General features: G+C 46.4%; 1 protein-coding gene across 1 annotated transcript in view; it reads right to left on the bottom strand.

Moving 5' to 3' along the window:
• LOC121549698 (staphylococcal nuclease domain-containing protein 1) overlaps positions 1 to 26,362 on the bottom strand; it is a 282,207-nt gene that overhangs the window by 203,411 nt on the left and 52,434 nt on the right. The window contains exons 12-15 of the mRNA XM_041861542.2: positions 24,444 to 24,550; positions 20,691 to 20,801; positions 19,199 to 19,271; positions 16,948 to 17,089 (exon numbers count right to left, since the gene is read on the bottom strand). Of these exons, the coding sequence (XP_041717476.1) occupies positions 16,948 to 17,089; positions 19,199 to 19,271; positions 20,691 to 20,801; positions 24,444 to 24,550 (433 nt within the window). The remainder of the gene's footprint in view (positions 1 to 16,947; positions 17,090 to 19,198; positions 19,272 to 20,690; positions 20,802 to 24,443; positions 24,551 to 26,362) is intronic.

The following is a 26,362-nucleotide window of genomic DNA, read 5'->3' as shown; positions in this document are numbered from 1 at the left end:
TCTGTTAGTGATTTTATAAGCCCAATCATTGCTCAACAATTCCAAATGCAATGATTAAAAATAACTACTAGTTTTATTTCTCAACTGTTACTTAAAGTGTGCTTCCCATTTGCCATTCAAATGTATAGGCAACAGAAGGCAGGCTTCATCAACGTGTCACAACACTTTGCAATGAGCTGGAGTCCGTATGCATTTGGAAAAACTATAGCTACTTAATTGTTTGAAACCTGAACGTGTTTTACCTTGCTTCAAAGTAGTCTAGGAAAAATCCAACAATATTTCTCTCATGTTCTATTGGTTTTCAACTTTATTTTATTATGCGGTAGCCAAATGCACATTCGTGCGTAGCCTACTGCCTTGTAGGTATTGCTGTGCTAATAATGTTAAGAAATAATTGTTTCTCAACATTTTAAGCTAAACGTTCTGATCTATTGCATCAGACTCATTGCTTTAAAAAAAAAAAAAAAAATGTATGGAGTCTAGGCCTACTAGCTGTATTACTTTGGGATCTACTGTCCCACAACTGTCCCGACATGCTGAAGAATTGGTCAACTTTACTACTATGGGGGATAGTAGATTGACATAGGCTCATAGGCGGCGTGTCCCTAAACTAGGAATTGCCAAAATTATATATCCCAATTAGCCTACTCCTGTCTACACATAAATCAATTATATCATTCAAAATAGGCTACTAAAGCATGATTTGGCCACAGAGGATCATTAGCTTCCCCTAGCCTTAAAAACAAGTTGGACGGAAAGGCAGCGCTGTGAAATATCTTCTCAATAAACAAAAATATTGTATTTTCAGCTCTTTGAAGCTGGTGTACAAAACCGAAAGTAAAAGATGCAAAAATGAAAGTTAAGAACGGGAAGCATAGAAATAGCGCACATAGAACAGATCTACCGCTTCTTAGACTTGCTTTCAATGAAATCGACAGATATATAACTAACATTTCTATGTGAATTTGGTCAGGTCGCCCAAAAAGTTACAAATTGCAGCTTTAAAAGTTTGATTTTGGACAATAATTTCCTCCTCCAGTTTAGATGGATGTCATATTCTGTGTGCCTCCCCTTTAGGCTTATTATAAGGATAAAGTAATTTTATTGATCTGTTTGTCAGTGTCAGCAGAGTAGGCTACACTGTCATTTCTCGTATTAAAAAAGATTCTGCTAATGTCTCCAGTCATATAAAGTGTAGTAAAATTGCATGAAATGTGTCTATATAAAAGGCAAACATTTTCCCGTGCAAAGACAGAAGAAACGTATCTGATATAGCCTAGACCTCTACAGCTCCACGCACTCAGTCATGCGTTGCATCAAACAGTATTTTTTGAAAACATTGATTGAGTTATATTATTAGCCTATATTACAACTATCCAATCTACTCATCACATTACGAATAGTAGGCTTACTATTAAGTCTGCAAATGTGATGATGCATGGAATGCTTTAATATAAAAGGTGCATTTCTTTGGTGAAAATTAGCTTCCCCAAACTTGAAACTCACACACAACCTTTGCATAGGCTAGTGATTTTGCTGTTCGTTACTTGTCTTGTTGGCTGACGAAAAGTAAACGTGAAAATGCTGCCTGTCAAATGTCTGGTGCCATATTTTCATAACGGAAAGCCTGATTCATGTCAGTCACCAGTCAACTCCATTACACTCAAAAGTTACTTCAACCAATGAATGCTACCAATGGCTAGCTATTCTTCCAGTCAGTCTTAATGAGTGTTAGCATGCTAACAGCACACCCTGCACACTAAAATGTATATTTTAAAGAGGTATGCAGTAAGTCGATAACGATATCCTATTGAACACAACACACTTCTACTCTCTCTCTCTCTCTCTCTCTGGAAAAGAAGGAGGAAAGGGGAGGGAGGCTTTGAGGTGCCTCCATGGAGTAGAGAGGAGTAAAGTGAGAGGGGAAAAACAGAAGTATCTCTCCATCCTCCCTTTAAAAATAAATATCAAAAGGGAAACTCTGCTCACAAGCGTACATAGTTCAGAGAGAGAAAGGTGGTTTACCTGAGGAGAAACGGGAAAATCCACTCAAAAAGTTGTTGTATTTTTTTTTTTTTATCCACTGTTCATACAGTCCCAAAATGTTTAGCATGTCAGCAGTCAAATCTTCAAGATATTGGACTTTCAAGAAGCAAAGTGTCACCGGCCACTAAATCAGGTGATAAAGGAGCTGAAACGGACACTGGAGTAGGACTTTAAAAGGGTCTATGTTAACGACTTTCCCTACTACTACAATACTGGGTGAGTTGATCTATGTTGGGCCATCTGAACCATTTGGTGATGTGGCCCTGACAAGTGGATGCCAGATAGTGTAGACCGCTAGGGTACCGTTACATTAGTTCCACTTACTTGGCATTTGAAGAGACCGACAATCAACACCTAATCATCTGTATGCATCTGCATATAGAGTTATATTTAGTCACCTTAATCACCCAATGCAATGGCACCATATTCCTTACAGTGGGGAGAACAAGTATTTGATACACTGCCGATTTTGCAGGTTTTCCTACTTACAAAGCATGTAGAGGTCTGTAATTTTTATCATAGGTACACTTCAACTGTGAGAGACAAAAATCCAGAAAATCACATTGTATGATTTTTGAGTAATTAATTTGCATTTTATTGCATGATATAAGTATTTGATCACCTACCAACCAGTAAGAATTCCAGCTCTCACAGACCTGTTAGTTTTTCTTTAAGAAGCCCTCCTGTTCTCCACTCAATGGCCAAGACCAGAGAGCTGTGTAAGGACATCAGGGATAAAATTGTAGACCTCCACAAGGCTGGGATGGGCTACAGGACAATAGGCAAGCAGCTTGGTGAGAAGGCAACAACATGGGGCATCAATGATCATGAGGAAGGTGAGGGATCAGCCCAGAACTACACGGCAGGACCTGGTCAATGACCTGAAGAGAGCTGGGACCACAGTCTCAAAGAAAACCATTAGTAACACACTACGCCGTCATGGATTAAAACCTGCAGCGCACGCAAGGTCCCCCCTGCTCAAGCCAGTGCATGTCCAGGCCCATCTGAAGTTTGCCAATGACCATCTGGATGATCCAGAGGAGGAATGGGAGAAGGTCATGTGGTCTGATGAGACAAAAATAGAGCTTTTTGGTCTAAACTCCACTCGCCGTGTTTGGAGGAAGAAGAAGGATGAGTACAACCCCAAGAACACCATCCCAACCGTGAAGCATGGAGGTGGAAACATCATTCTTTGGGGATGCTTTTCTGCAAAGGGGACAGGACGACTGCACCGTATTGAGGGGAGGATGGATGGGGCCATGTATCGCGAGATCTTGGCCAACAACCTCCTTCCCTCAGTAAGAGCATTGAAGATGGGTCGTGGCTGGGTCTTCCAGCATGACAACGACCCAAAACACACAGCCAGGGCAACTAAGGAGTGGCTCCGTAAGAAGCATCTCAAGGTCCTGGAGTGGCCTAGCCAGTCTCCAGACCTGAACCCAATAGAAAATCTTTGGAGGGAGCTGAAAGTCCGTATTGCCCAGCGACAGCCCCGAAACCTGAAGGATCTGGAGAAGGTCTGTATGGAGGAGTGGGCCAAAATCCCTGCAGTGTGTGCAAACCTGGTCAAGACCTACAGGAAACGTATGATCTCTGTAATTGCAAACAAAGGTTTCTGTACCAAATATTAAGTTCTGCTTTTCTGATGTATCAAATACTTATGTCATGCAATAAAATGCAAATGAATTACTTAAAAATCATACAATGTGATTTTCTGGATTTTTGTTTTAGATTCCGTTTCTCACAGTTGAAGTGTACCTATGATAAAAATTACAGACCCCTATGGGCCCTGGTCAAAAGTAGTGCACTACATAGGGTAACATTTGAGATGCAACTTATGGACATGCCTGTATAGAACATATATTTTATAAACCAGCTCTATTCTCCCTCAGCTAGCGAAGAGGAATGTCGCCCTTATTCTTGGTGAGAATAAAAATACATCCACACAGGGTTTGTGTGTGTGCGCACGTTGAGGCTCCTCCATCAAATCTAATGTATTTATAAAGCCCTTTTTACATCAGCAGTTGTCACAAGTGCTTATACAGAAACCCAGCCTAAAATTATTAGAGAAAGTCGCAAAAAAAATGTGCACTCTGCTCCTTGCCTCAGGCTGCACACGCTGTTCTCTCATCAAGTGATCATATTTTCACCCATCAGACTATTCTCAATGTAATCTTTCCTAATGTCAAATTTGTTTAGATTTAGAATGGCCCATTATCAAATGGGCATGAACAGGGGCAGGGGAAAAAGACATGTCATCCGAATGTACTCGAATAGCTAATGGAGGCCGTTTTCCTTTCAATCATGCCGGGTAGGCTACTCCGGTTTTATAGTGAAGTGTAAAACCGATGAAAAATAAATATAGTAGCAGCCTGGATCCTCCTCTTTAGTGGCAACCATCAAAAGTCTGCTTTCACACAGGGTTGCATATAGAAATATCTGAGCTTATAAGAACACTTACTTCACTCCACGCATCAACCCATTTGAGGAGCATGCTGTGCGACATGTGATATTTCGCCCAAACTCTGTATTACATGGACTCTCCAACCCTGTTCCTGCAGGCAATGCACAAACAATACTTAAAAAAATATAAACAATATAATTATAGAGATAACTCAAAATACCAACATGTGAGAAATACTGTACTATATTAATGTTCCAATGGAACCCACCAAAATCATTTACTGATTTAATTAAAAATCAATGTACTCCAAATCAAGGTTTCACAATTAAATGGCACCCATAAAGATGATTGTAAATAACATGTCAAAATTAAACCAGGAATTAAATTCCACTTAAAGTTTATCTAAGTCTTAAGGAACTATATTGAGCCATTACATCACTTCCTGTTTCACTAGGGTATAAATATGAGGTAACACGAATGCAATAACCCTTTGTCATCCAACACCATGAAGAAAACAAAAGAACTGGCAGTTCAAAAGAGACAGATGGTTGTAGACCTTCATAAATCTGGTAATGGCTACAAGAAGATCCACAAACGATTGAATATACCACTGAGCATTGTCAGGGCAATTATTAAAAATTTAAAAAGATATGGAACAGTTGAAAACCTCACGGGTAGAGCACGCAAATGCATTTTGCCCCCCAGGATAGGGAGGAGGGTGGTGAGAGAAGCAACAAAATCCCCAAGAATCACTGTGAAAGAATTGCAGTCCTTGGTGGCGTGTTGGGTCAACAGGTTTCAAAAAGCACCAGCGGACGCCACCTCCACAACCACAGAATCTTTGGAAGGGTTGCCAGAAGAAAGCACTTTCTGACACCAAGACAGACTCAAGCGCTTAGGGTTTGCCAAACGTCATTTAAATTATGACTGGAAGAAGGTGCTCTGGTCAAATGAGACCAAAATTGAACGTTTTGGTCAGATACAGCATTGGTATGTTTGGCGACGAAACAGAGATGCATACAAGGAGAGGCACCTCATACCCACAATGAAATATGGTGGTGGTTCAGTGATGTTTTGGGGCTGTTTTAATTCCAGAGGTCCAGGGGCACTGGTTAAGATTTATGGCATAATGAATTCCACTAAGTATCAGGCAATTTTGACTGACAACCTGGTTGCCTCTGCCAGAAGGCTGGGACTTGTCTTGTTGGAAAGTCCACCTACAGCCAAAACGGCCAAAACATACTGTACCTCAAGATCCACACAGAAATGGTTCAAAATCAATGTTCTGCCATGGCCAGCTCAGTCGCCAGACCTAAATCCAATAGAAAATACAGTGTGGGAAAAAAATATTTAGTCAGCCACCAATTGTGCAAGTTCTCCCACTTAAAAAGATGAGGGCCTGTAATTTTCATCATAGGTACATGTCAACTATGACAGACAAATTGAGGAAACAAAATCCAGAAAATCACATTGTAGGATTTTTTATGAATTTATTTGCAAATTATGGTGGAAAATAAGTATTTGGTCACCTACAAACAAGCAAGATTTCTGGCTCTCACAGACCTGTAACTTCTTCTTTAAGAGGCTCCTCTGTCCTCCACTCGTTACCTGTATTAATGGCACCTGTTTGAACTTGTTATCAGTATAAAAGACACCTGTCCACAACCTCAGACAGTCACACTCCAAACTCCACTATGGCCAAGACCAAAGAGCTGTCAAAGGACACCAGAAACAAAATTGTAGACCTGCACCAGGCTGGGAAGACTGAATCTGCAATAGGTAAGCAGCTTGGTTTGAAGAAATCAACTGTGGGAGCAATTATTAGGAAATGGAAGACATACAAGACCACTGATAATCTCCCTCAATCTGGGGCTCCACGCAAGATCTCACCCTGTGGGGTCAAAATGATCACAAGAACGGTGAGCAAAAATCCCAGAACCACAAGGGGGGACCTAGCGAATGACCTGCAGAGAGCTGGGACCAAAGTAACAAAGCCTACCATCAGTAACACACTACCCGCCAGGGACTCAAATCCTGCAGTGCCAGACGTGTCCCCCTGCTTAAGCCAGTACATGTCCAGGCCCGTCTGAAGTTTGCTAGAGTGCATTTGGATGATCCAGAAGAGGATTGGGAGAATGTCATATGGTCAGATGAAACCAAAATAGAACTTTTTGGTAAAAACTCAACTTGTCGTGTTTGGAGGACAAAGAATGCTGAGTTGCATCCAAAGAACACCATACCTACTGTGAAGCATGGGGGTGGAAACATCATGCTTTGGGGCTGTTTTTCTGCAAAGGGACCAGGACGACTGATCCGTGTAAAGGAAAGAATGAATGGGGCCATGTATCGTGAGATTTTGAGTGAAAACCTCCTTCCATCAGCAAGAGCATTGAAGATGAAACGTGGCTGGGTCTTTCAGCATGACAATGATCCCAAACACACTGCCCGGGCAACAAAGGAGTGGCTTCGTAAGAAGCATTTCAAGGTCCTGAAGTGGCCTAGCCAGTCTCCAGATCTCAACCCCATAGAAAATCTTTGGAGGGAGTTGAAAGTCCGTGTTGCCCAGCGACAGCCCCAAAACATCACTGCTCTAGAGGAGATCTACATGGAGGAATGGGCCAAAATACCAGCAACAGTGTGTGAAAACCTTGTGAAGACTTACAGAAAACGTTTGACCTGTGTCATTGCCAACAAAGGGTATATAACAAAGTATTGAGAAACTTCTGTTATTGACCAAATACTTATTTTCCACCATAATTTGCAAATAAATTCATTAAAAATCTTACAATGTGATTTTCTGGATAATTTTTCTCATTTTGTCTGTCATAGTTGACGTGTACCTATGATGAAAATTACAGGCCTCTCTCATCTTTTTAAGTGGGAGAACTTGCACAATTGGTGGCTGACTAAATACTTTTTTTCCCCCACTGTATGTGGGCTGAGTTGAAGAGGGCAGTTGATTATTTTATTTTAATTTTTTTAGTCATTTAGCAGACGCTCTTATCCAAAGCGACTTACAGTTAGTGAGTGCATAAATTTGTTATTTTTTTCATACTGGCCCCCCGTGGGAATCGAACCCACAACCCTGCCGTTGCAAACGCCATGCTCTATCAACTGAGCTACACGGGAGCTACACGGGTTGATAAGCGCAAACCCAAGAATGTGAAGGATCTTGAAAGGATCTGCATAGAGGAATGGTACAAAATCCCTCCAAATGTGTTCCTTAACCTTGTCAAACATTACAGGAAAAGACTCCATGCTGTTATCCTTGCCAGAGGTGGTTGAACTAAGTACTAAATGAGGAGTGCCAATTATTATGAAACCTTGATTTCGGTTACATTTATTTTGTATTAAATAATTGTATGATTTTGGTTGGTTCCATTGAAACATTAATAAAAGTACAGTATTTCTCACATGGTGGTATTTTGAGTTTCTCTCTATAATTATATTGTTTATATTTTTTAAAGTATTGTTTGTGCATTGCCAGTCAGGGGTGCCAGTAATTTTGGAGCCTACTGTACAGTCGTGGTAAAAAGTTGAGAATGACACAAATACAAATGTTCACAAAGTCTGCTGCTTCAGTTTTGATGATGGCAATTCCCATATACTCCAGAATGTCATGAAGAGTGATCAGATGAATTGCAATTAATTGCAAAGTCCCTCTTTGCCATGAAAATGAATTTAATACCAAAAAAACATTTCCACTGCATTTCAGCCCTGCCACAAAAGGACCAGCTGCCATCATGTCAGTGATTCTCTCGTTAACACAGGTGGGGATCACTCTGTCATGCTGATTGAGTTAGAATAACAGACTGGAAGCTTTAAAAGGAGGGTGGTGCTTGAAATCATTGTTCTTCCTCTGTTAACCATGGTTCCCCTGCAAGGAAACACATGCCGTCATCATTGCTTTGCACAAAAAGGGCTTCACAGGCAAGGATATTGCTGCTAGTAAGATTGCACCTAAATCAACCATTTATCAGATCATCAAGAACTTCAAGGAGAGAGGTTCGATTGTTGTGAAGAAGGCTTCAGGGTGCCCAAGAAAGTCCAGCAAGCGCCAGGACCGTCTCCTAAAGTTGATTCAGCTGCGGGATCGGGGCACCACCAGTGCAGAGCTTGCTCAGGAATGGCTGCAGGCAGGTGTGACTGCATCTGCACGCACAGTGAGGCAAAGACTTTTGGAGGATGGCCTGGTGTCAAGAAGGGCAGTGAGGAAGCCACTTCTCTCCAGGAAAAACATCAGGGACAGACTGATATTCTGCAAAAGGTACAGGGATTGGACTGCTGAGGACTGGGGTAAAGTCATTTTCTCTGATGAATCCCCTTTCCGATTGTTTGGGGATCAGGAAAAAAGCTTGTCCGGAGAATAATAATAATATTGCCTTTAGCAGACGCTTTTATCCAAAGCGACTTACGTCTGCGGCATACATTTTTTTTTGTTTGTCCCGGGACGAACCCACTACCTTCACCCGGCCTCCACTACACAAGGAGAAGACATCGCTACCATCAGTCCTGTGTAATGCCAACAGTAAAGCATCCTGAGACCATTCATGTGTGGGGTTGCTTCTCAGCCAAGGGAGTGGGCTCACTCACAATTTTGCCTAAGAACACAGCCATGAATAAAGAATGGTACCAACACAACCTCCGAGAACAAAACATCAACATTTTGGGTCCATGGCCAGGAAACTCCCCAGACCTTAATCCCATTGACACTGGCCTACACACAATACCCCATAATATCAAAGTGGAATTATGCTTTTATACTCTTTTTCAAATTAATAAAAAATAAAATGCTGAAATGTTGAGATAATAAGTATTCAACACCTTTGTTACGGCAAGCCTAAATAAGTTCAGGAATAGAAATGTGCTTAACAAGTCACATAATAAGTTGCATGGACTCACTCTGTATGCAATAATAGCGTTTAACATGATGTTTGAATGACTACATCATCTCTGTACCCCACACAAACAATTATCTGTAAGGTCCCTCAGTCAAGCAGTGAATTTCAAACACAGGGAGGTTTTCCAATGCCTTGCAAAGAAGGGCACCTTTTGGTAGATTGGTAAAAAAAAAAAAAAGCAGACATTGAATATCCCTTTGAGCATGGTGAAGTTATTAATTACACTTTAGATGTTGTGCCAATACACCCAGTCACTACAAAGATACAGACGTCCTTCCTAACTCAGTCGCCGGAGAGGATGGATCAACAACATTGTCAATGTAACGTAATTGACAGAGTGAAAAGAAGGAAGCCTATACAGGATACAAATATTATAAAACATGCATCATGTTTGCCACAAGGCACTAAAGTAATACTGCAAAATAATGTGGCTAGCAATGAACATTTTGTCATGAATTCAAAGTGGTATGTTTGGGGAAAATCCAATACAACACATTAATGAGTACCACTCTCCATATTTTCAAGCAACGTGTTGGCCGCATCATGTTATGGGTATGCTTGTAATCGTTAAGGACTGGGGAGTTTTTCAGAATAAAAAAGAAGCGAAATGGAGCTAAGCACATGCAAAATCCTAGAGGAAAACCTGGTTCAGTCTGCTTTCCACCAGACACTGGGAGATTAATTTACCTTTCAGCAAGACAATAAGCTAAAACACAAGGCCAAATCTACACTGAAGTTGCTTACCAAGAAGACAGTGAATGTTCCTGAGTGGCCGAGTTACACTTTTGACTTAAATCTAATTGATCATCTATGGAAAGACCTGAAAATGGTTGTCTAGCAATGATCAACAACCAATTTGACGAAGCATGCACAATCCAGGTGTGGAAAGATCTTAGAGACTTACCCAGAAAGACTCACAGCTGTAATCGCTGCCAAAGGTGCTTCTACAAAGTATTGACTCAGTGGTGTGAATACTTAGGTAAATATAATATTTCTGTATTTAATGTTTTTATACATTTGCTAAAATTTCATTATTCATTATTGGGTATTGTGTGTAGATGGGTGAGGAGGAAAAAATCTATTAAATCCATTTTGAATTCAGGCTGTTACAACAAATGTGGAATAAGTCAAGGGACATGAATACCTTCTGAAGGCACTGTAGTGCACTACTTTTCATCAGGGTCCTGGTCAAAAGTAGTGCACCAAGTAGCGAATAGGGTGCCATTTGGGATTCATACCTTATCGCACCACTGTCATTTCACAATGAAAATGTGAAAGGGCTACAGAGGGAGATAGGTGCATAAAACATGGAGAGATAACTTTGACACATTGAGAGGACCTGAAGATAGGTGGGGTAGTGTTAGTAGATAAGCGTATGTAGGGTGAGAGATAACCGGGGGTAGTTATGTTATGCCACCAGTCCCATATAGCAGGGGTCTCTAACCTCAATAAGAACCACAGAGGCACACATGAACTCTGGGTAATGGGAACTCTGGGTAATACACATACATACATAAATGGACAATAGACAATATACAACACACACAGGCGGGACACACACAGACAGAGACCTAACACGGAATCAAAGGCAAAGACATGACCACACAAACCCACAGGCAGCAATAACACACACACTCATATTAATGAAAAACTATCACACACCCACCCACTGACACACACACACCTTCCGGGAAAGGTGAGGGTGGTCAGGATGCGGTGCGGTGGCTAATCATAACGGGAAAGGTGAGGGTGGTCAGGATGCGGTGCGGTGGCTAATCATAACGGGAAAGGTGAGGGTGGTCAGGATGCGGTGCGGTGGCTAATCATAACGGAAGCGCCTCTTATTTAAAAAAGGGAGCAGGATCGTTTGTATCAATCAGCGTTAATCCTTAATGTGTGTATTAAAGACAACATGAACTGTCATTTCCTAGCAGAAAACCTTTTTGCCGGGGAACGACCTTAATCAAATAAACCCAGGCTCTGTGCCATAATGTGCTTATTGTCATTTGGCAATAACCACTGATTGAATAAAATCATTTCCAACGACAGAAAACACAAAAGCACGCGTGTGCGTGTGAGCGCACACCAAGTTATAATGTCAGATTGCCATCCAGTCTTAATAAAGGCCTATGTGGCTTGATGGAGAGAGAGGGTCAAGTCAAAATGCCTGGCGGAGAAAATAATTAATTACAAAAACCAACGACAAGGGGGAAAGACATTTAGAAACAAATTACCAAATTAATTAAAACATTTACAATGGAAGACATGCACAATTAAACCGGGGATGATGCTATCATGAATATATGACGGTGTCCTGTTGGGAAATGAATGAAGTGGGTTCTTCTTTTGTTTGGTCAATGACAGAGCTGAAATAGAGACTGATAGATAGATGCCTGGATTAGATGTAATGCCTCTATTACGGCTAGTAGAGTAAATGGAGTCTCATCTAATCTAAAACACACAAGCATTCCTGCTATCGATTGATTCTGATCTAAATTGACTGTACAAATCAACCTGAGCTGCCAGATAAGAAGCAGAGCTGCCAGACAGAAAGCAGGGCTCTGCAACCCTGTTCCTGGAGAACTACCCTCCTGTAGGTTTTCACTCCAACCCCAGTTGTAACTGACCTGATTCATCTTAGCAACCAGCTAATTGCTAGAATCAGGGGCATTAGATTAGGGTTGGAGCAAAAACCTACAGGACGGTTGCGCTCCAGGAACAGGGTTGGAGAGCCCTGCCTTAGACCCTGATTTGCAATCAGTTTTGCGCTCATTCACATATTAGGATTTAGGGAGGGTGAATAACGTTAGGTAGCAATTGGCTACTGTGCTTGAAAATTAGCAAGCTTGTTGCAACCTGGATAGCTACTTGTAAACAATAGCTGGAACGACCGAGCGAACAGACGTTGACTGGCTGAGTCAATTCAGTGGCTAGCTTTGCACTTGGCTAGCTAACAGTAGCTGCTAGGGGTAAGTCATAACCTACACTTGTGTTTTGTTTTTTACATATTGATAGCCCGAGTCGCTCAAGGAATTCGGGACATGGGTGACTAGTTAACGGTAGTTTGGCTCTCTCTGTGTGTTCGTGCCGTGAAAGGAGGGGTTCTTCTTTGTCTGAAAGCAATGGCTAGCTAGTTTGCTAACTATTCTATCTAACTAACTGGCTGAATAAGTTGACGACGGACTCGCTCAAGCTGTCGGGACTAACCCACAACGTTAGACACGGACACGAACAATCTGCTTTTGTGTTGATACACTGGTGGTTGTTGTGGCTGAGTATTGGCGCTAAACCCTGCTGTTGGAGACCGGCATGCTAGCTGGCTGTGGCGTCTTATGCGAGGTGCCCGGACGTTTTTCACAGAATAATACTGCACCTAGTTAGCTAGCTGAATAAACTAGGTTAGACTATTCCTAGAAAACATTGAACCTCTGTAGTTTACAACAATTATAGTTTCTGAGGTGGAAGTTGGGAGAGTTATATTTGGGAGTTGTGGTGAGGGAGGCCCCGCTCTCTCCATTCCCAGATGTTTAGTTCATTTTATTCCGATCTCCTCTGCATTATTGTAGCCATCTGCTGCACCCTGTCAACTATGCCTCTGCCTATCCCTGTTCTCTCCTCTCCGCACAGGCTACACAAACGCCTCACACCGCGTGGCTGCTGCCTCTCTAACCTGGTGGTCCCTGCACGCACAACCCACGTGGAGTTCCAGGTCTCAGGCAGCCTCTGGAACTGCCGTTCTGCTGCCAACAAGGCAGACTTCATCCCAGCCTATGCTACCCTCCAGTCCCTCGACTTCTTGGCGCTGACGGAAACATGGATTACCACTGAAAACACTGCTACTCCTGCTGCTCTCTCCTCGTCTGACCATGTGTTCTCGCATACCCCGAGAGCATCTGGTCAGCGGGGTGGTGGCACAGGAATCCTCATCTCTCCCAAGTGGACATTCTCAATTTTTCCCCTGACCCATCTGTCTATCTCCTCATTTGAATTCCATGCTGTCAGTCACTAGCCCATTTAAGCTTAATATCCTTGTCATCTATCGCCCTCCAGGTACCCTTGGAGAGTTCATCAATGAGCTTGACGCCTTGATAAGTTCCTTTCCTGAGGATGGCTCACCCCTCACAGTTCTGGGGGATTTCAACCTCCCTACGTCTACATTTGACTCATTTCTCTCTGCCTCCTTCTTTCCACTCCTCTCCTCTTTTGACCTCACCCTCTCACCGTCCCGCCCTACTCACAAGGCAGGCAATACGCTTGACCTCATCTTTACTAGATGCTGTTCTTCTACTAATCTCACTGCAACTCCCCTCCAAGTCTCCGACCACTACTTTGTATCCTTTTCTCTCTCCCTCTCCTCCAACACTACTCACTCTGCCCCTACACAGATGGAAATGCGCCGTCGCAACCTTCGCTCTCTCTCTCCCGCTACTCTCTCCTCTTCCATCCTATCATCTCTTCCCTCTGCTCAATCCTTCTCCCTCCAATCTCCTGATTCTGCCTCCTCAACCCTCCTCTCCTCCCTTTCTGCATCCTTTGACTCTCTATGTCCCCTATCCTCCCGGCCGGCTCGGTCCTCCCCTCCAGCTCCGTGGCTTGATGACTCATTGCGAGCTCACAGAACAGAGCTCCGGGCAGCTGAGCAGAAATGGAAGAAAACTAGACTCCCTGCAGACCTGGCATCTTTTCACTCCCTCCTCTCTACATTTTCTTCATCTGTTTCTGCTGCTAAGGCCACTTTCTACCACTCTAAATTCCAAGCATCCGCCTCTAACCCTAGGAAGCTCTTTGCCACATTCTCCTCCCTGCTGAATCTGAATCCCCCCTCCTCCCTCTCTGTGGATGACTTCGTCAACCATTTTGAAAAGAAGGTTGACGACATCCGATCCTCGTTTGTTAAGTCAAATGACACTGCTGGTCCTGCTCACACTGCCCTACCCTATGTTTTGACTTCTTTCTCCCCTCTCTCTCCAGATAAAATCTTGCGACTTGTGACGGCAGGCCGCCCAACAACCTGCCCGCTTGACCCTATCCCCTCCTCTCTTCTCCAGACCATCTCCGGTGACCTTCTCCCTTACCTCACCTCGCTGATCAACTCATCCTTGACCGCTGGCTATGTCCCTTCCGTCTTCAAGAGAGCGAGAGTTGCACCCCTTCTCAAAAAACCAACACTCGATCCCTCTGATGTCAACAACTACAGACCAGTATCCCTTCTTTCTTTTCTCTCCAAAACTATTGAGCGTGCTGTCTTTAGCCAACTCTCTTGCTATCTCTCTCAGAATGACCTTCTTGATCCAAACCAGTCAGGTTTCAAGACTGGTCATTCAACTGAGACTGCTGTTCTCTGTGTCACAGAGGCTCTCCGCACTGCTAAAGCTAACTCTCTCTCCTCTGCTCTTGTCCTTCTAGACCTGTCTGCTGCCTTTGATACTGTGAACCATCAGATCCTCCTCTCCACCCTCTCCGAGCTGGGCATCTCCGGCGCCGCTCACTCTTGGATTGCGTCCTACCTGACCGATCTCTCATACCAAGTGGCGTGACGAGAAGCTGTCTCCGCACCACGTGCTCTCACCACTGGTGTCCCCCAGGGCTCAGTTCTAGGCCCTCTCCTATTCTCGCTATACACCAAGTCACTTGGCTCTGTCATATCCTCACATGGCCTCTCCTATCATTGCTACGCTGACGACACACAACTAATCTTCTCCTTTCCCCCTTCTGATAACCAGGTGGCGAATCGCATCTCTGCATGTCTGGCAGACATATCAGTATGGATGACGGATCACCACCTCAAGCTGAACCTCGGCAAGACGGAGCTGCTCTTCCTCCCGGGGAAGGACTGCCCGTTCCATGATCTCGCCATCACGGTTGACAACTCCGTTGTGTCCTCCTCCCAGAGTGCGAAGAGCCTTGGCGTGACCCCTGGACAACACCCTGTCGTTCTCCGCTAACATCAAGGCAGTGAACCCGATCCTGTAGGTTCATGCTCTACAACATTCGGAGAGTACGACCCTGCCTTACACAGGAAGCGGCACAGGTCCTAATCCAGGCACTTGTCATCTCCCGTCTGGATTACTGCAACTCGCTGTTGGCTGGGCTCCCTGCCTGTGCCATTAAACCCCTACAACTCATCCAGAATGCCGCAGCCCGTCTGGTGCTCAACCTTCCCAAGTTCTCTCACGTCACCCCGCTCCTCCGCACACCCACTGGCTTCCAGTTGAAGCTTGCATCTGCTACAAGACCATGGTGCTTGCCTACGGAGCTGTGAGGGGAACGGCACCTCCGTACCTTCAGGCTCTGATCAGTCCCTACACCCAAACGAGGGCACTGCGTTCATCCACCTCTGGCCTGCTGGCTCCCCTACCTCTGCGGAAGCATAGTTCCCGCTCAGCCCAGTCAAAACTGTTCACTGCTCTGGCACCCCAATGGTGGAACAAGCTCCCTCACGACGCCAGGACAGCGGAGTCACTCACCACCTTCCGGAGACATTTGAAACCCCACCTCTTTAAGGAATACCTGGGATAGGATAAAGTAATCCTTCTCCCCCCCCCCCCCAAAAAAAAAGTAAAAAATAAAAATAAAATTAAAACATTGTAAAGTGGTTGTCCCACTGGCTATAAGGTGAATGCACCTATTTGTAAGTCGCTTTGGATAAGAGCGTCTGCTAAATGACGTAAATGTAAATGTAAATAACACCTTTCCAGAAGGACTTCACCTGGCTTGTTTTCTTGGAACAAAATGGCAGATGAGGCAGAGTGGGGGGGTCGCTGGCAGGGATCCAGCGAGGGGGTGGGGGGGTGGGTGATGGGGTAGGGTCAAAGCCAGCATGAGGTGAAAGGTCACATCAGCTAAACGCCATCCCAGTGGTGCCAGGGGTCGGGGGGGCAGGGGCGGCTGGCACGGTTTCACCGGACCCTGTCGACCTTCGTACTGAGTGACTGCTAACAGCTGGGAGCTACGCTAGCTCCCCTGTCGGACACCTTGACCTGTGACCTCTGAGCTGGGGCCGCGACAGAGCACCTGGCTTGATATGTCTGGCACACACACATATACCTCTCCTCACGTACTGTACACACAGACACAAAATCTCACATCTATGTACGCACTGTCCACACACACACACACACCCCTTCTAGTCTATGCTAAGCCCTGAGAGGTCAGAACAGAGCTGTGTGGGGGTGGCATATCACACCTCGTGAGCAGCCTCTGGACAGCTCATGCTAGATCTTCATGCTAAACTGACTAACAGGCAGCCATCTGAACCCAGTTTAGCAGACAAGATACACAGGAAATCCAAGTGTTTTTATTAAACAATGTTAGGTTGTTAAAAGACTGATAACCCTCCAAGCTCTGAGGAGAAAGCCAACAAGATGGCGCCGACAGACACGGTCGCCCTGTTGCTAGCTCCTAGCACAAGCATTTCACTGCACCTTTTCTACCTGCTGTAAACTGTGTACGTGACGTATACATTTGATGTGTGTGTAACTGGAAGGACGGTGGAAGAAAGTAACCTAAAAGAAGCAGTCAGGAAGAAACCTAAGCCAGGATGTAGTTTGCCAAACCAGGAAGTTGCCTAGTGGCCCTCGCGGAGGGACTACTTACCGGCAAGGAGGAAGGTGATGAGGCAGGTCTCTTTGGGCATGTAGAGTTTGAGGCGGGAGCCACTGAAAACGTATTCTACCACCGCCTCCGAGCGGCCTGCTCTCTGGAGGAATGGCAGGAACTGCTTGGCCTTCTGTGTCTCCTGAGAGAGAGAGCGAGAGAGCGAGAGAGAGAGAGAGAGAGAGAGAGAGAGAGAGAGAAACAGTGAGTAGGAGGAACTGACAAACAAATAAGGATGTTCACACCTCAAACATGTTCAGAGTAGCAGCTTCACCCTATAAATGCAGATCTCCATGGTCATTTCGATGGTCTGATAGTGGATCATACACCTCAGTCTTAGTCCATCCACTTCATGTACAAATTAGTAAATCTAGGTTGAAGCTCATAGCGTGGGGTGAACGGACCGATGATTTCACCATGACATTGCTAGGCCTCATCTCCCTCTCTCCCTTCTGGTGAGTCACTGGCTTAATGGGTATGCCAAGGCCAGAATTACAAGCGTGGCTAAATCATCGCTTATTCAGACAGGCTGACGAATCAATGGCAGAGAGAGAGAGTTATATTAATAAATACACAGCTAGGCAGGCAGGCCAATGCAGCCACAACAAACAAGGCAGTGACTCACTAGCCCTCTCTCATGATTTAGATGTAGTGGGGGTGTGTGTGTCTGTAGAGGAAGAGAGATTGTGTTCTGGAAAAACAGATGGATGTCCTGGGTAAGGAGGATGAGGTAATATGTTGTTGACAAGGTAGAACTACTCCATCAAGCACCAGGTTGCTCAGGTTTGCAGAGTGCAAAGTCAAGCAAAGTCAACATTGTTGTGGTGATTCAAGTTACTGGGCAGGAATCTAGCCCTGAACGACAGATCATTTCTCTGTTCAGATGAACTCTTAGGATGGAGAACGGTGGGCAATGGGAATAGGGAAACACACACACTATCTGGGCTGGGGCGCAGGAGTCAGGAGGGAAGGAAGCAAATATGAAGGGAGGACTGCGTTCACGCAACCTGTACCAATGTGTGTTGGTTCAGAGAGAGAGAGAGAGAGAGAGAGAGAGAGAGAGAGAGGTGTCCCAGTGCCATATCCACTCAGCACCCCCCACCTTTGTATATATACACATACATACTGTACACACATCCCCTTATATTCCATAATATATCCACTGTATTTTCCATAATCCCTCTTGGTAATATCCCTGTGTGTGTGTGACACAGGCGGAGAGCTGAGGGGGGCGGTGGTGGGCTGTTAGCTGCTATTTTGAGCTTTTTATGAGAATACTCATTACATTAGCCTGGTCCGGCCACCACAGCCTCCACAGCCCAGCTCTCCAGCCAAGATGGAGCAGTACTTTAAGATGGAGGAACATACACACACACACACACACACAAGCACGCTTGTTCTCCCTGATTGGCAGAAGTCCTCAACAGATTGGCATGGTATCAAGGATCTATTCCTGGGCGGCTGTCAGTCTTCAGAGTGATGGGGAAACAAGCTGACATGGTGATGTGTCGTATCACCCTCTAATATGGCTGCAGTGAAACACAGAGAGGGCTGCTGAGAGAGACGGAGCACCTTTAGAGGAGGGACTGGGCAAGATCAACACACACAGGTACAGACAGACAACACAGAGAAAGATACACACACACACACACACTGGAGTACAGCCGCCATTCCTTTATGTGCTTTAACGCACGCGGTCCACAGAGATTGTGTGGAGAGTGCGCAGAGTAAAATCTAATCTTCATTTAGTGAGCAGCCCAATCAATTTTCATAAGCAGAGACGCTGTCTGCTGCCCCTGGCACATGTAAACAACTTCCTAGATGACTTTATTAACGCAGAGGGGACTATATTTAGATGGGCCTTTATTGCTTTAATACTGGGGGGGACTGGTATTATGGATATTCCTTAGAGTGATTAATCTATGGGTTTGTCCTGGGGAGTGGCTTGGGAGAGACTGGAGGGCATTGAGACTGGTGGGTCAAGGTTTGGCAATTATATTATCAAGAAGAATGATGGTCCCCAAAATGTTTTGGGGATACTGGACCTGGTGACGTGAGAATGTGTATGAACATTGCGCGCGCGCACGCACACACACACACACACACACACACACACAGACTGAAGGGGGAAAAACACACAACATATAAGCCTAGTCACATAACAGTGAACACAAACAATTATTCCTCAAAGACCCACAAACATTTCTCTCTCTCCCACCCCCACCCACACTCTCACACTAATCCATCTTACCCCCGAGATATCAGCCACTCTGTGGATGGGGACCTCCTTCTTGCTATGCAGCCCTTTCCCGTTCTTGATTGCCCTGTAATCAATCAGAGGCAGAGAGAGCGAGGCAGAGAGCGAGAGAGAGTGAGACAGAGTGGCCACAATTACGGTTCATCCTATCATGCAGCGAGTTAAGGAGAAACCATCAGGCCTTTGAGCAGCAGAGGAGAAATGGAGCTGGGGGTAATAAACACTCAGAGAACCATTCCGGCTCAGAGAGGGGATACAGTTTCCAAGCTCCCCGGCACCACCACGAGGATCAGCGGCAGGGGGAATTCACATGTGTAATCTATACCCTTAAAATGGAAACTGTAATGGTTGGGGGGGATGAGTGAGTGCATTTTCTGTCTGACCCTGACACTGGTGCGATGACCACTTGCACAGATTTCTACTGGAAAGGGATTGAGTGCTACAGATGATGATGACGAAGATGATGGAAATTGTGGCAGTCAGTGTCATCTGTGGGTCAGTGATACGTGTGTTTCACTACTGTGTCTGTGTGTGTGTGTGTGTGTGGAGAATAAGAAATGGAAGAAGGAGATTGCGGAGCCCAGAAAGAGAGACAGAAGATGAGAGAAAGGTATCATGGGAAAACACTTGCAAACACCAAGGGTGGGTAGCCATCTATCCTCTAACCCTGAGGTCTTCATCTTTAGCAGTGTAATAAAGCACGTACTAAATCTCCCGGTGCGCATCCACATAATTATATTCATAGAGCCTGTGTAAAGAGAAGGCCTGATTTAGTGTGCGTGCATGCGTGTGTGTGTGAGAGACACTCGGGGGCCAATATTGTCAGAGAAAATCAGAGCAGGGGTGTAATCATTAGTCTAAACGAGAGTTTCTATTGGACAAATTCAGGTAGGTCCTTCCCCGTTTTGTTCGGTTTGCTTCCATTTAAGAAACGTTTTGCAACAGAATCGGCGTAATGAATATGCCCCAGGCCCTGTAGAGGTGCTGATTTACGACACAGGGAAAAATGGCCACCTCTGACCAGTGTTGTTCAATATTTTCCCATGATGCAACACAAACACACACATAGTCCCTAGGGGGAATACACTATTGTTGCATGAGTCAGACAGAAAGCATTTTAATTTAAAGGGAGGTTTAGTCAATCTGGTTAAATCAGTCAGGTTTAGTTAATCTGGTTAAATCAGTCAAGTTTAGATGCAGTGTAGCATGGAGAGTGTTGCCTAAATAATTCACCTAAGTGACTGAGGTAACAAGGCTGATGATATGACAGACTATCACTAAAGAGGGGAAATACACACAAATTAGTAAAAAATTAAATGGGGACATTGGGTTTATTCAGGGGGTTTGTCAGTTGCCATGGTATTAGTCATCAATAACTTTTCAGCATTATGGGTTTTCACCAAAGCCATTTTGGGGCAGGCTTGTCATTAATAATGGTTTTCAGCGTTTTCAGCAGTAGAAACCATTTTTGGGGCACCATGCTTACCGTGCCTCTGCAGCCAGTAGCTCGTCGTAGTGGGATGAGCGCTGGTCGTCGTCCTGTCTGTAGCGGATGACCGTGGCCAAACCTTTACTGACCAACGCCTCGGCTATGTTACTGTGGAGGGAGCAAGAAAAACTAATAAATGGAAAGAGGGAGGGAGAGAGAGAGAAACAGAGAAAGACCGAGAGAGAAACAGACAGAGAGAAAAAGAGTGAGAGGAAACAAAAAAGAAACGAGCCCAGATACACTGAAGAAACACGAGCCCAGATACACTGAAGAAACACGAGCCCAGATACACTGAAGAAACACGAGCCCAGATACACTGAAGAAACACGAGCCCAGATACACTGAAGAAACACGAGCCCAGATACACTGAAGAAACACGAGCCCAGATACACTGAAGAAACACGAGCCCAGAAACACAACAGAAGAAAGCAAAAGGAAAATGCGAAAGACAATGACTAACAACTAACTAACAAGTCAAGGCGCCGGCAACATGGCGAGGTGAGAGAGACCTTCGAACCACAGCAACCAGACACTGCATTGTTATTTCACAACCACAGAAAGAGGGGAAGGTGAGAGACCGGAGTAGAAAAATAATGCGGAAGAGTTCGATGTCAGCGCTCCGCAGTTAGCTCTGAGCCCTTGGGCGCCCATGTAGCAGCTAAAGTGGATGGTAGTGAGTGTGCTCGGTGCAGGCTTGTCATTCCGAAATGAGTTTGTGTCCTCTGGCATGTTTTGTTAGCCTGTCGGCACGCCAAGACCATAATTGAGAAAGTTTGGTGGCTCCTCGTTGTGGGTGAAATGTTTTTATTAGGTTTTCTGGAGTGAGGGATGAGGGAAAAGATAGACAGACATACATACAGACAGACAGCGAGACAGAGACAGGCAGGCAGGCAGAGAGAGAGAGACAGGCAGGCAGGCAGAGAGAGACAGGCAGGCAGGCAGAGAGAGACAGGCAGGCAGGCAGAGAGAGACAGGCAGGCAGGCAGAGAGAGAGAGGCAGGCAGGCAGGCAGAGAGAGAGGCAGGCAGGCAGAGAGACAGGCAGGCAGGCAGAGAGACAGGCAGGCAGGCAGAGAGAGAGAGGCAGGCAGGCAGGCAGAGAGAGAGAGGCAGGCAGGCAGGCAGAGAGAGAGAGAGGCAGGCAGGCAGGCAGGCAGAGAGAGAGAGGCAGGCAGGCAGGCAGGCAGAGAGAGAGAGGCAGGCAGGCAGGCAGGCAGGCAGGCAGGCAGGCAGGCAGGCAGAGAGAGAGAGGCAGCCAGGCAGAGAGAGAGAGGCAGGCAGGCAGAGAGAGAGAGGCAGGCAGGCAGAGAGAGAGAGGCAGGCAGGCAGAGAGAGAGAGGCAGGCAGGCAGGCAGAGAGAGAGAGGCAGGCAGGGAGGCAGGCAGGCAGAGAGAGAGGCAGGCAGGGAGGCAGGCAGGCAGAGAGAGACAGGCAGGCAGGGAGGCAGGCAGGCAGAGAGAGACAGGCAGGCAGGGAGGCAGAGAGAGACAGGCAGGCAGGGAGGCAGAGAGAGACGGGCAGGCAGGGAGGCAGAGAGAGACAGGCAGGCAGGGAGGCAGAGAGAGACAGGCAGGCAGGGAGGCAGAGAGAGACAGGCAGGCAGGCAGAGACAGGCAGGCAGGCAGGCAGAGAGAGACAGGCAGGCAGAGAGAGACAGGCAGGCAGGCAGGCAGAGAGAGACAGGCAGGCAGGCAGGCAGGCAGAGAGAGACAGGCAGGCAGGCAGAGAGAGAAAGGCAGGCAGGCAGAGAGAGACAGGCAGGCAGGCAGAGAGAGACAGGCAGGCAGGCGGGCAGAGAGAGACAGGCAGGCAGGCAGAGAGAGACAGGCAGGCAGGCAGGCAGAGAGAGACAGGCAGGCAGAGAGAGACAGGCAGGCAGGCAGGCAGAGAGAGACAGGCAGGCAGGCAGGCAGGCAGGCAGAGAGAGACAGGCAGGCAGGCAGAGAGAGACAGGCAGGCAGGCAGGCAGGCAGGCAGAGAGAGACAGGCAGGCAGGCAGAGAGAGAGGCAGGCAGGCAGAGAGAGAGGCAGGCAGGCAGAGAGAGAGAGGCAGGCAGCCAGGCAGAGAGAGCCAGGCAGGCAGGCAGGCAGAGAGAGACAGGCAGGCAGGCAGGCAGAGAGAGACAGGCAGGCAGGCAGGCAGAGAGAGACAGGCAGGCAGGCAGGCAGAGAGAGAGTCAGGCAGGCAGGCAGGCAGAGAGAGAGGCAGGCAGGCAGGCAGGCAGAGAGAGACAGGCAGGCAGAGAGAGACAGGCAGGCAGAGAGAGACAGGCAGGCAGAGAGAGAGGCAGGCAGGCAGGCAGACAGGCAGAGAGAGAGGCAGGCAGGCAGGCAGGCAGGCAGAGAGAGAGGCAGGCAGACAGGCAGGCAGGCAGAGAGAGACAGGCAGGCAGGCAGAGAGAGACAGGCAGGCAGAGAGAGACAGGCAGGCAGAGAGAGACAGGCAGGCAGAGAGAGAGGCAGGCAGAGAGAGAGGCAGGCAGAGAGACAGGCAGGCAGGCAGAGAGAGACAGGCAGGCAGGCAGAGAGAGACAGGCAGGCAGGCAGAGAGAGACAGGCAGGCAGGCAGAGAGAGACAGGCAGGCAGGCAGAGAGAGACAGGCAGGCAGGCAGAGAGAGGCAGAGAGAGACAGGCAGGCAGAGAGAGACAGGCAGGCAGGCAGGCAGAGAGAGACAGGCAGGCAGGCAGAGAGAGACAGGCAGGCAGGCAGGCAGGCAGAGAGAGACAGGCAGGCAGAGAGAGAGGCAGGCAGAGAGAGAGACAGGCAGGCAGAGAGAGACAGGCAGGCAGAGAGAGACAGGCAGGCAGGCAGAGAGAGACAGGCAGGCAGAAGGAATAATAACAGTAGGAGGCTAGTAAACTGCCTCCAATTGAGATGGAGTGTCAAAAACAAAAAAGAGAAAAAACAGTACAAGTCATTTCCCCATCGTCGCTTTGTTTCATTTCTCTGCCTTTTATAAATTGAGACAAATTGAGCATCACATCATGACAGTGGCTTTAATGACTTTCGCATCTTCTGAACGTAACTGTGGAGGCAGATCAGCTAACACTGCAAAAATGTTGCACTAAGTGTTGCAAATTGCCTTCAAATTAGACACTCTTAATAAAGGTTTAAAAAGCATATCGTTTTCTTTTCATAGCTCTCACGACTGAGATGGGTGAAAACAACATGGTGGATCTTTCGCTTTGACTCATCCAGGTTGTCAGATTAGTGCAAGTCAGTTTAAAGAACAAACTCTTATTTACTGATGACCTAGCCTGCCTGGCTGTATGCATTTATAAAGTATCAGGAAATGAGGTTGACGTGTCCTTGGGAAATCAAACAGGCCTTTTCCACAACCCTCTCCACCAGTCCCCACTCCAATACTAACAAGCTCAATGATAGTGGTATCTAGGACGTAGCCTGCTAGCGCTAGCTATCTCCCGCTAGCCCCCCCTGCTGATCCTCTCTCCCTCGCCTTGTGCTAAACGGGTAGAGGGGTCTGGCTCGCCACGTGGAGAGAAATATGGTGCACCATGAAATACAGCAAGTTTGAGCTGACTCTGCTGTGTTACTACTGGGCTAGAACAAAAGTCTGCACTTGCTATAGGTGTTTCCAGAGCCAGGATTGACAAACGCTCGTCTGGTCTACTCATCCTGCCTATAAGCAAGGTGACAGAGGTGACAGACGGGGCGACACAGACATGTTAGGGGTTAGCAGAGGTCGACAGTGCAGGGGAAAAAGTCGGTTTCGAGGTAGGTGTACTCACATGCCGCCGATGGTGACGGTGGCACAGGTGCGTTCTGCAAAGGCGGGGACGGTGCTGGTCTCTGAGGCGCTGGTGGCAGCTCTGATGTAGTCCACCGTGACGTTCACCTGAAACGCCATGTCACAGGAAATGATGTCAATGCTATGTCACAGGAAATTATGTCAGACAACAACTCTCAAGGTGAATGATGTCAAACAACTCTGAAGCCTGATTTAAAGAGCCACTGGGTCTTCAGTGAATTGGGGACCTCAGGACTCACTGTCAACGTCATGTCAGATAATATAGGATTGAAGACAACGTATGACTGCACACATGGGGAGAAATGGAGTCAATGTGTGTCAACGTAATTTATTTTAGTGTTATGTCGGCCTATCATTCATGATTAACATTAGCGATGAATAAAAAACTAGAAGGTTATATATCGGAATATTATTTTTGACAATATACCGTATCGTTTTGACAATATCGCAATATTATTTTTGCACTAGTTGGCTGTACCTGCACACCAAAACTCCAGTATTTTCCTTCATAGCTTGTTCTCCATCTTCTTTTTAAATAGGGAGCCAATTTGTTTTCAGCACATTTCCATGACTGATCAAAACTTGTTTTCTCATGGCTCGCTCTTGTCCCTCGACTTGCAGTACATATAGAATTGTGAGAACAAACATGTAACAAAAACAAACGATCATCAACTAGTCAAAGCATTTTAAATAATTAGAAATACTGGTCATGAAAATACAATAGCCAGAAGTGTGTGTGTGTGTGTGTGTGTGTGTGTGTGTGTGTACGTGCGTGTGTGCTGTGTGCTTGAGTGTGTGTGGGCTAGTTTCCAAGGTCACCCCCAGTCAGTGTGAATCATGTCAGGCTGGACTGTAGATCTCCCCAGAGGAGCACTGGGGCTGTTTATAACTCTACGCTCACAAACACACTCACACACACATGCACCCACACAATCAAGAGGTGGCTGCTCGCTATCAGACATGGACAGGCCCAGCAGCACACAGTACATGCCTTCTTCGCCAGCAGCTGGAGGAAAACAACAACGTTTAAATAGGGAACAACCATTTCCCCCATTCCTCCCTTCCTGGCCGACAGAGCAAACAGAGAGGCAGGGAAGCAGGAATGAAGAGGATAGGTGGGGAAAGGGGACAGGCAATGACATTCCCCAAGCCCAGGATGGGAGCAACAGGGAATCTACAATCTGGGAATCTCATGGCCTGCACATGTTTTCTCCGTCATACAGTTAAGCAAACAAAGAGCTATTCCGACAGAGAGAGAATGAGAGCGAGAGAGAACGTTAGAGAGAGAGAGAGAGAGAGAACGTTAGAGAGAGAGAGAGAACGCCCCAACCGTCCCATATGTTGAGGAAACAAAGAGGGGAGAGGAGACGAGGGGGGCGTTGTCATTCATCTGAGGGCCTCGCTGGACAAGGACACAGTGATGGAGGGTAGCCAGGATTCTAGCAAATGGGTGTCCCAGCATGCTCTCTGCTAATGTGGCGTCTGGCGGGGGTGGGTTGTAAGATGGGGGTTGTGTGACAGAGTGGTGAAGGAAGAAGCTAGAATGGCCTAGCTAGGAGTGGGTTTGGGGCTATAGTGTAACCGTAAAGGGGCCTAAAAGGTGTTGTACTACAATTGAGGACTATGTTGGGCGATGTAGCGTTTTGTACAACAATAGGGCAAAATCGTAGGGTTTATCATTGCTGTAGATGATAGATGTAGGGCGGTAGGTTAGCCTAGCGGTTAGAGCATTTGGCCAGTAACCAAAAGGTTACTGGTTCGAATACCTGAGCAGACGAGGTGAAAAATCTGGCAATGTGCCCTTGAGCAAGGCACTTGACCCTAATTTGCTCCAGGGGCACGTACTACTATGGTTGACCCTGTAAAACAACACATTTCACTGCACCTATCCGGTGTATG

Source organism: Coregonus clupeaformis, unplaced genomic scaffold (genome assembly GCF_020615455.1).
Source record: "Coregonus clupeaformis isolate EN_2021a unplaced genomic scaffold, ASM2061545v1 scaf0097, whole genome shotgun sequence".
Taxonomy (NCBI): domain Eukaryota; kingdom Metazoa; phylum Chordata; class Actinopteri; order Salmoniformes; family Salmonidae; genus Coregonus; species Coregonus clupeaformis.
Note: the sequence above shows the minus strand (reverse complement) of the source record. Positions and strands in the feature narration are given on the sequence as shown.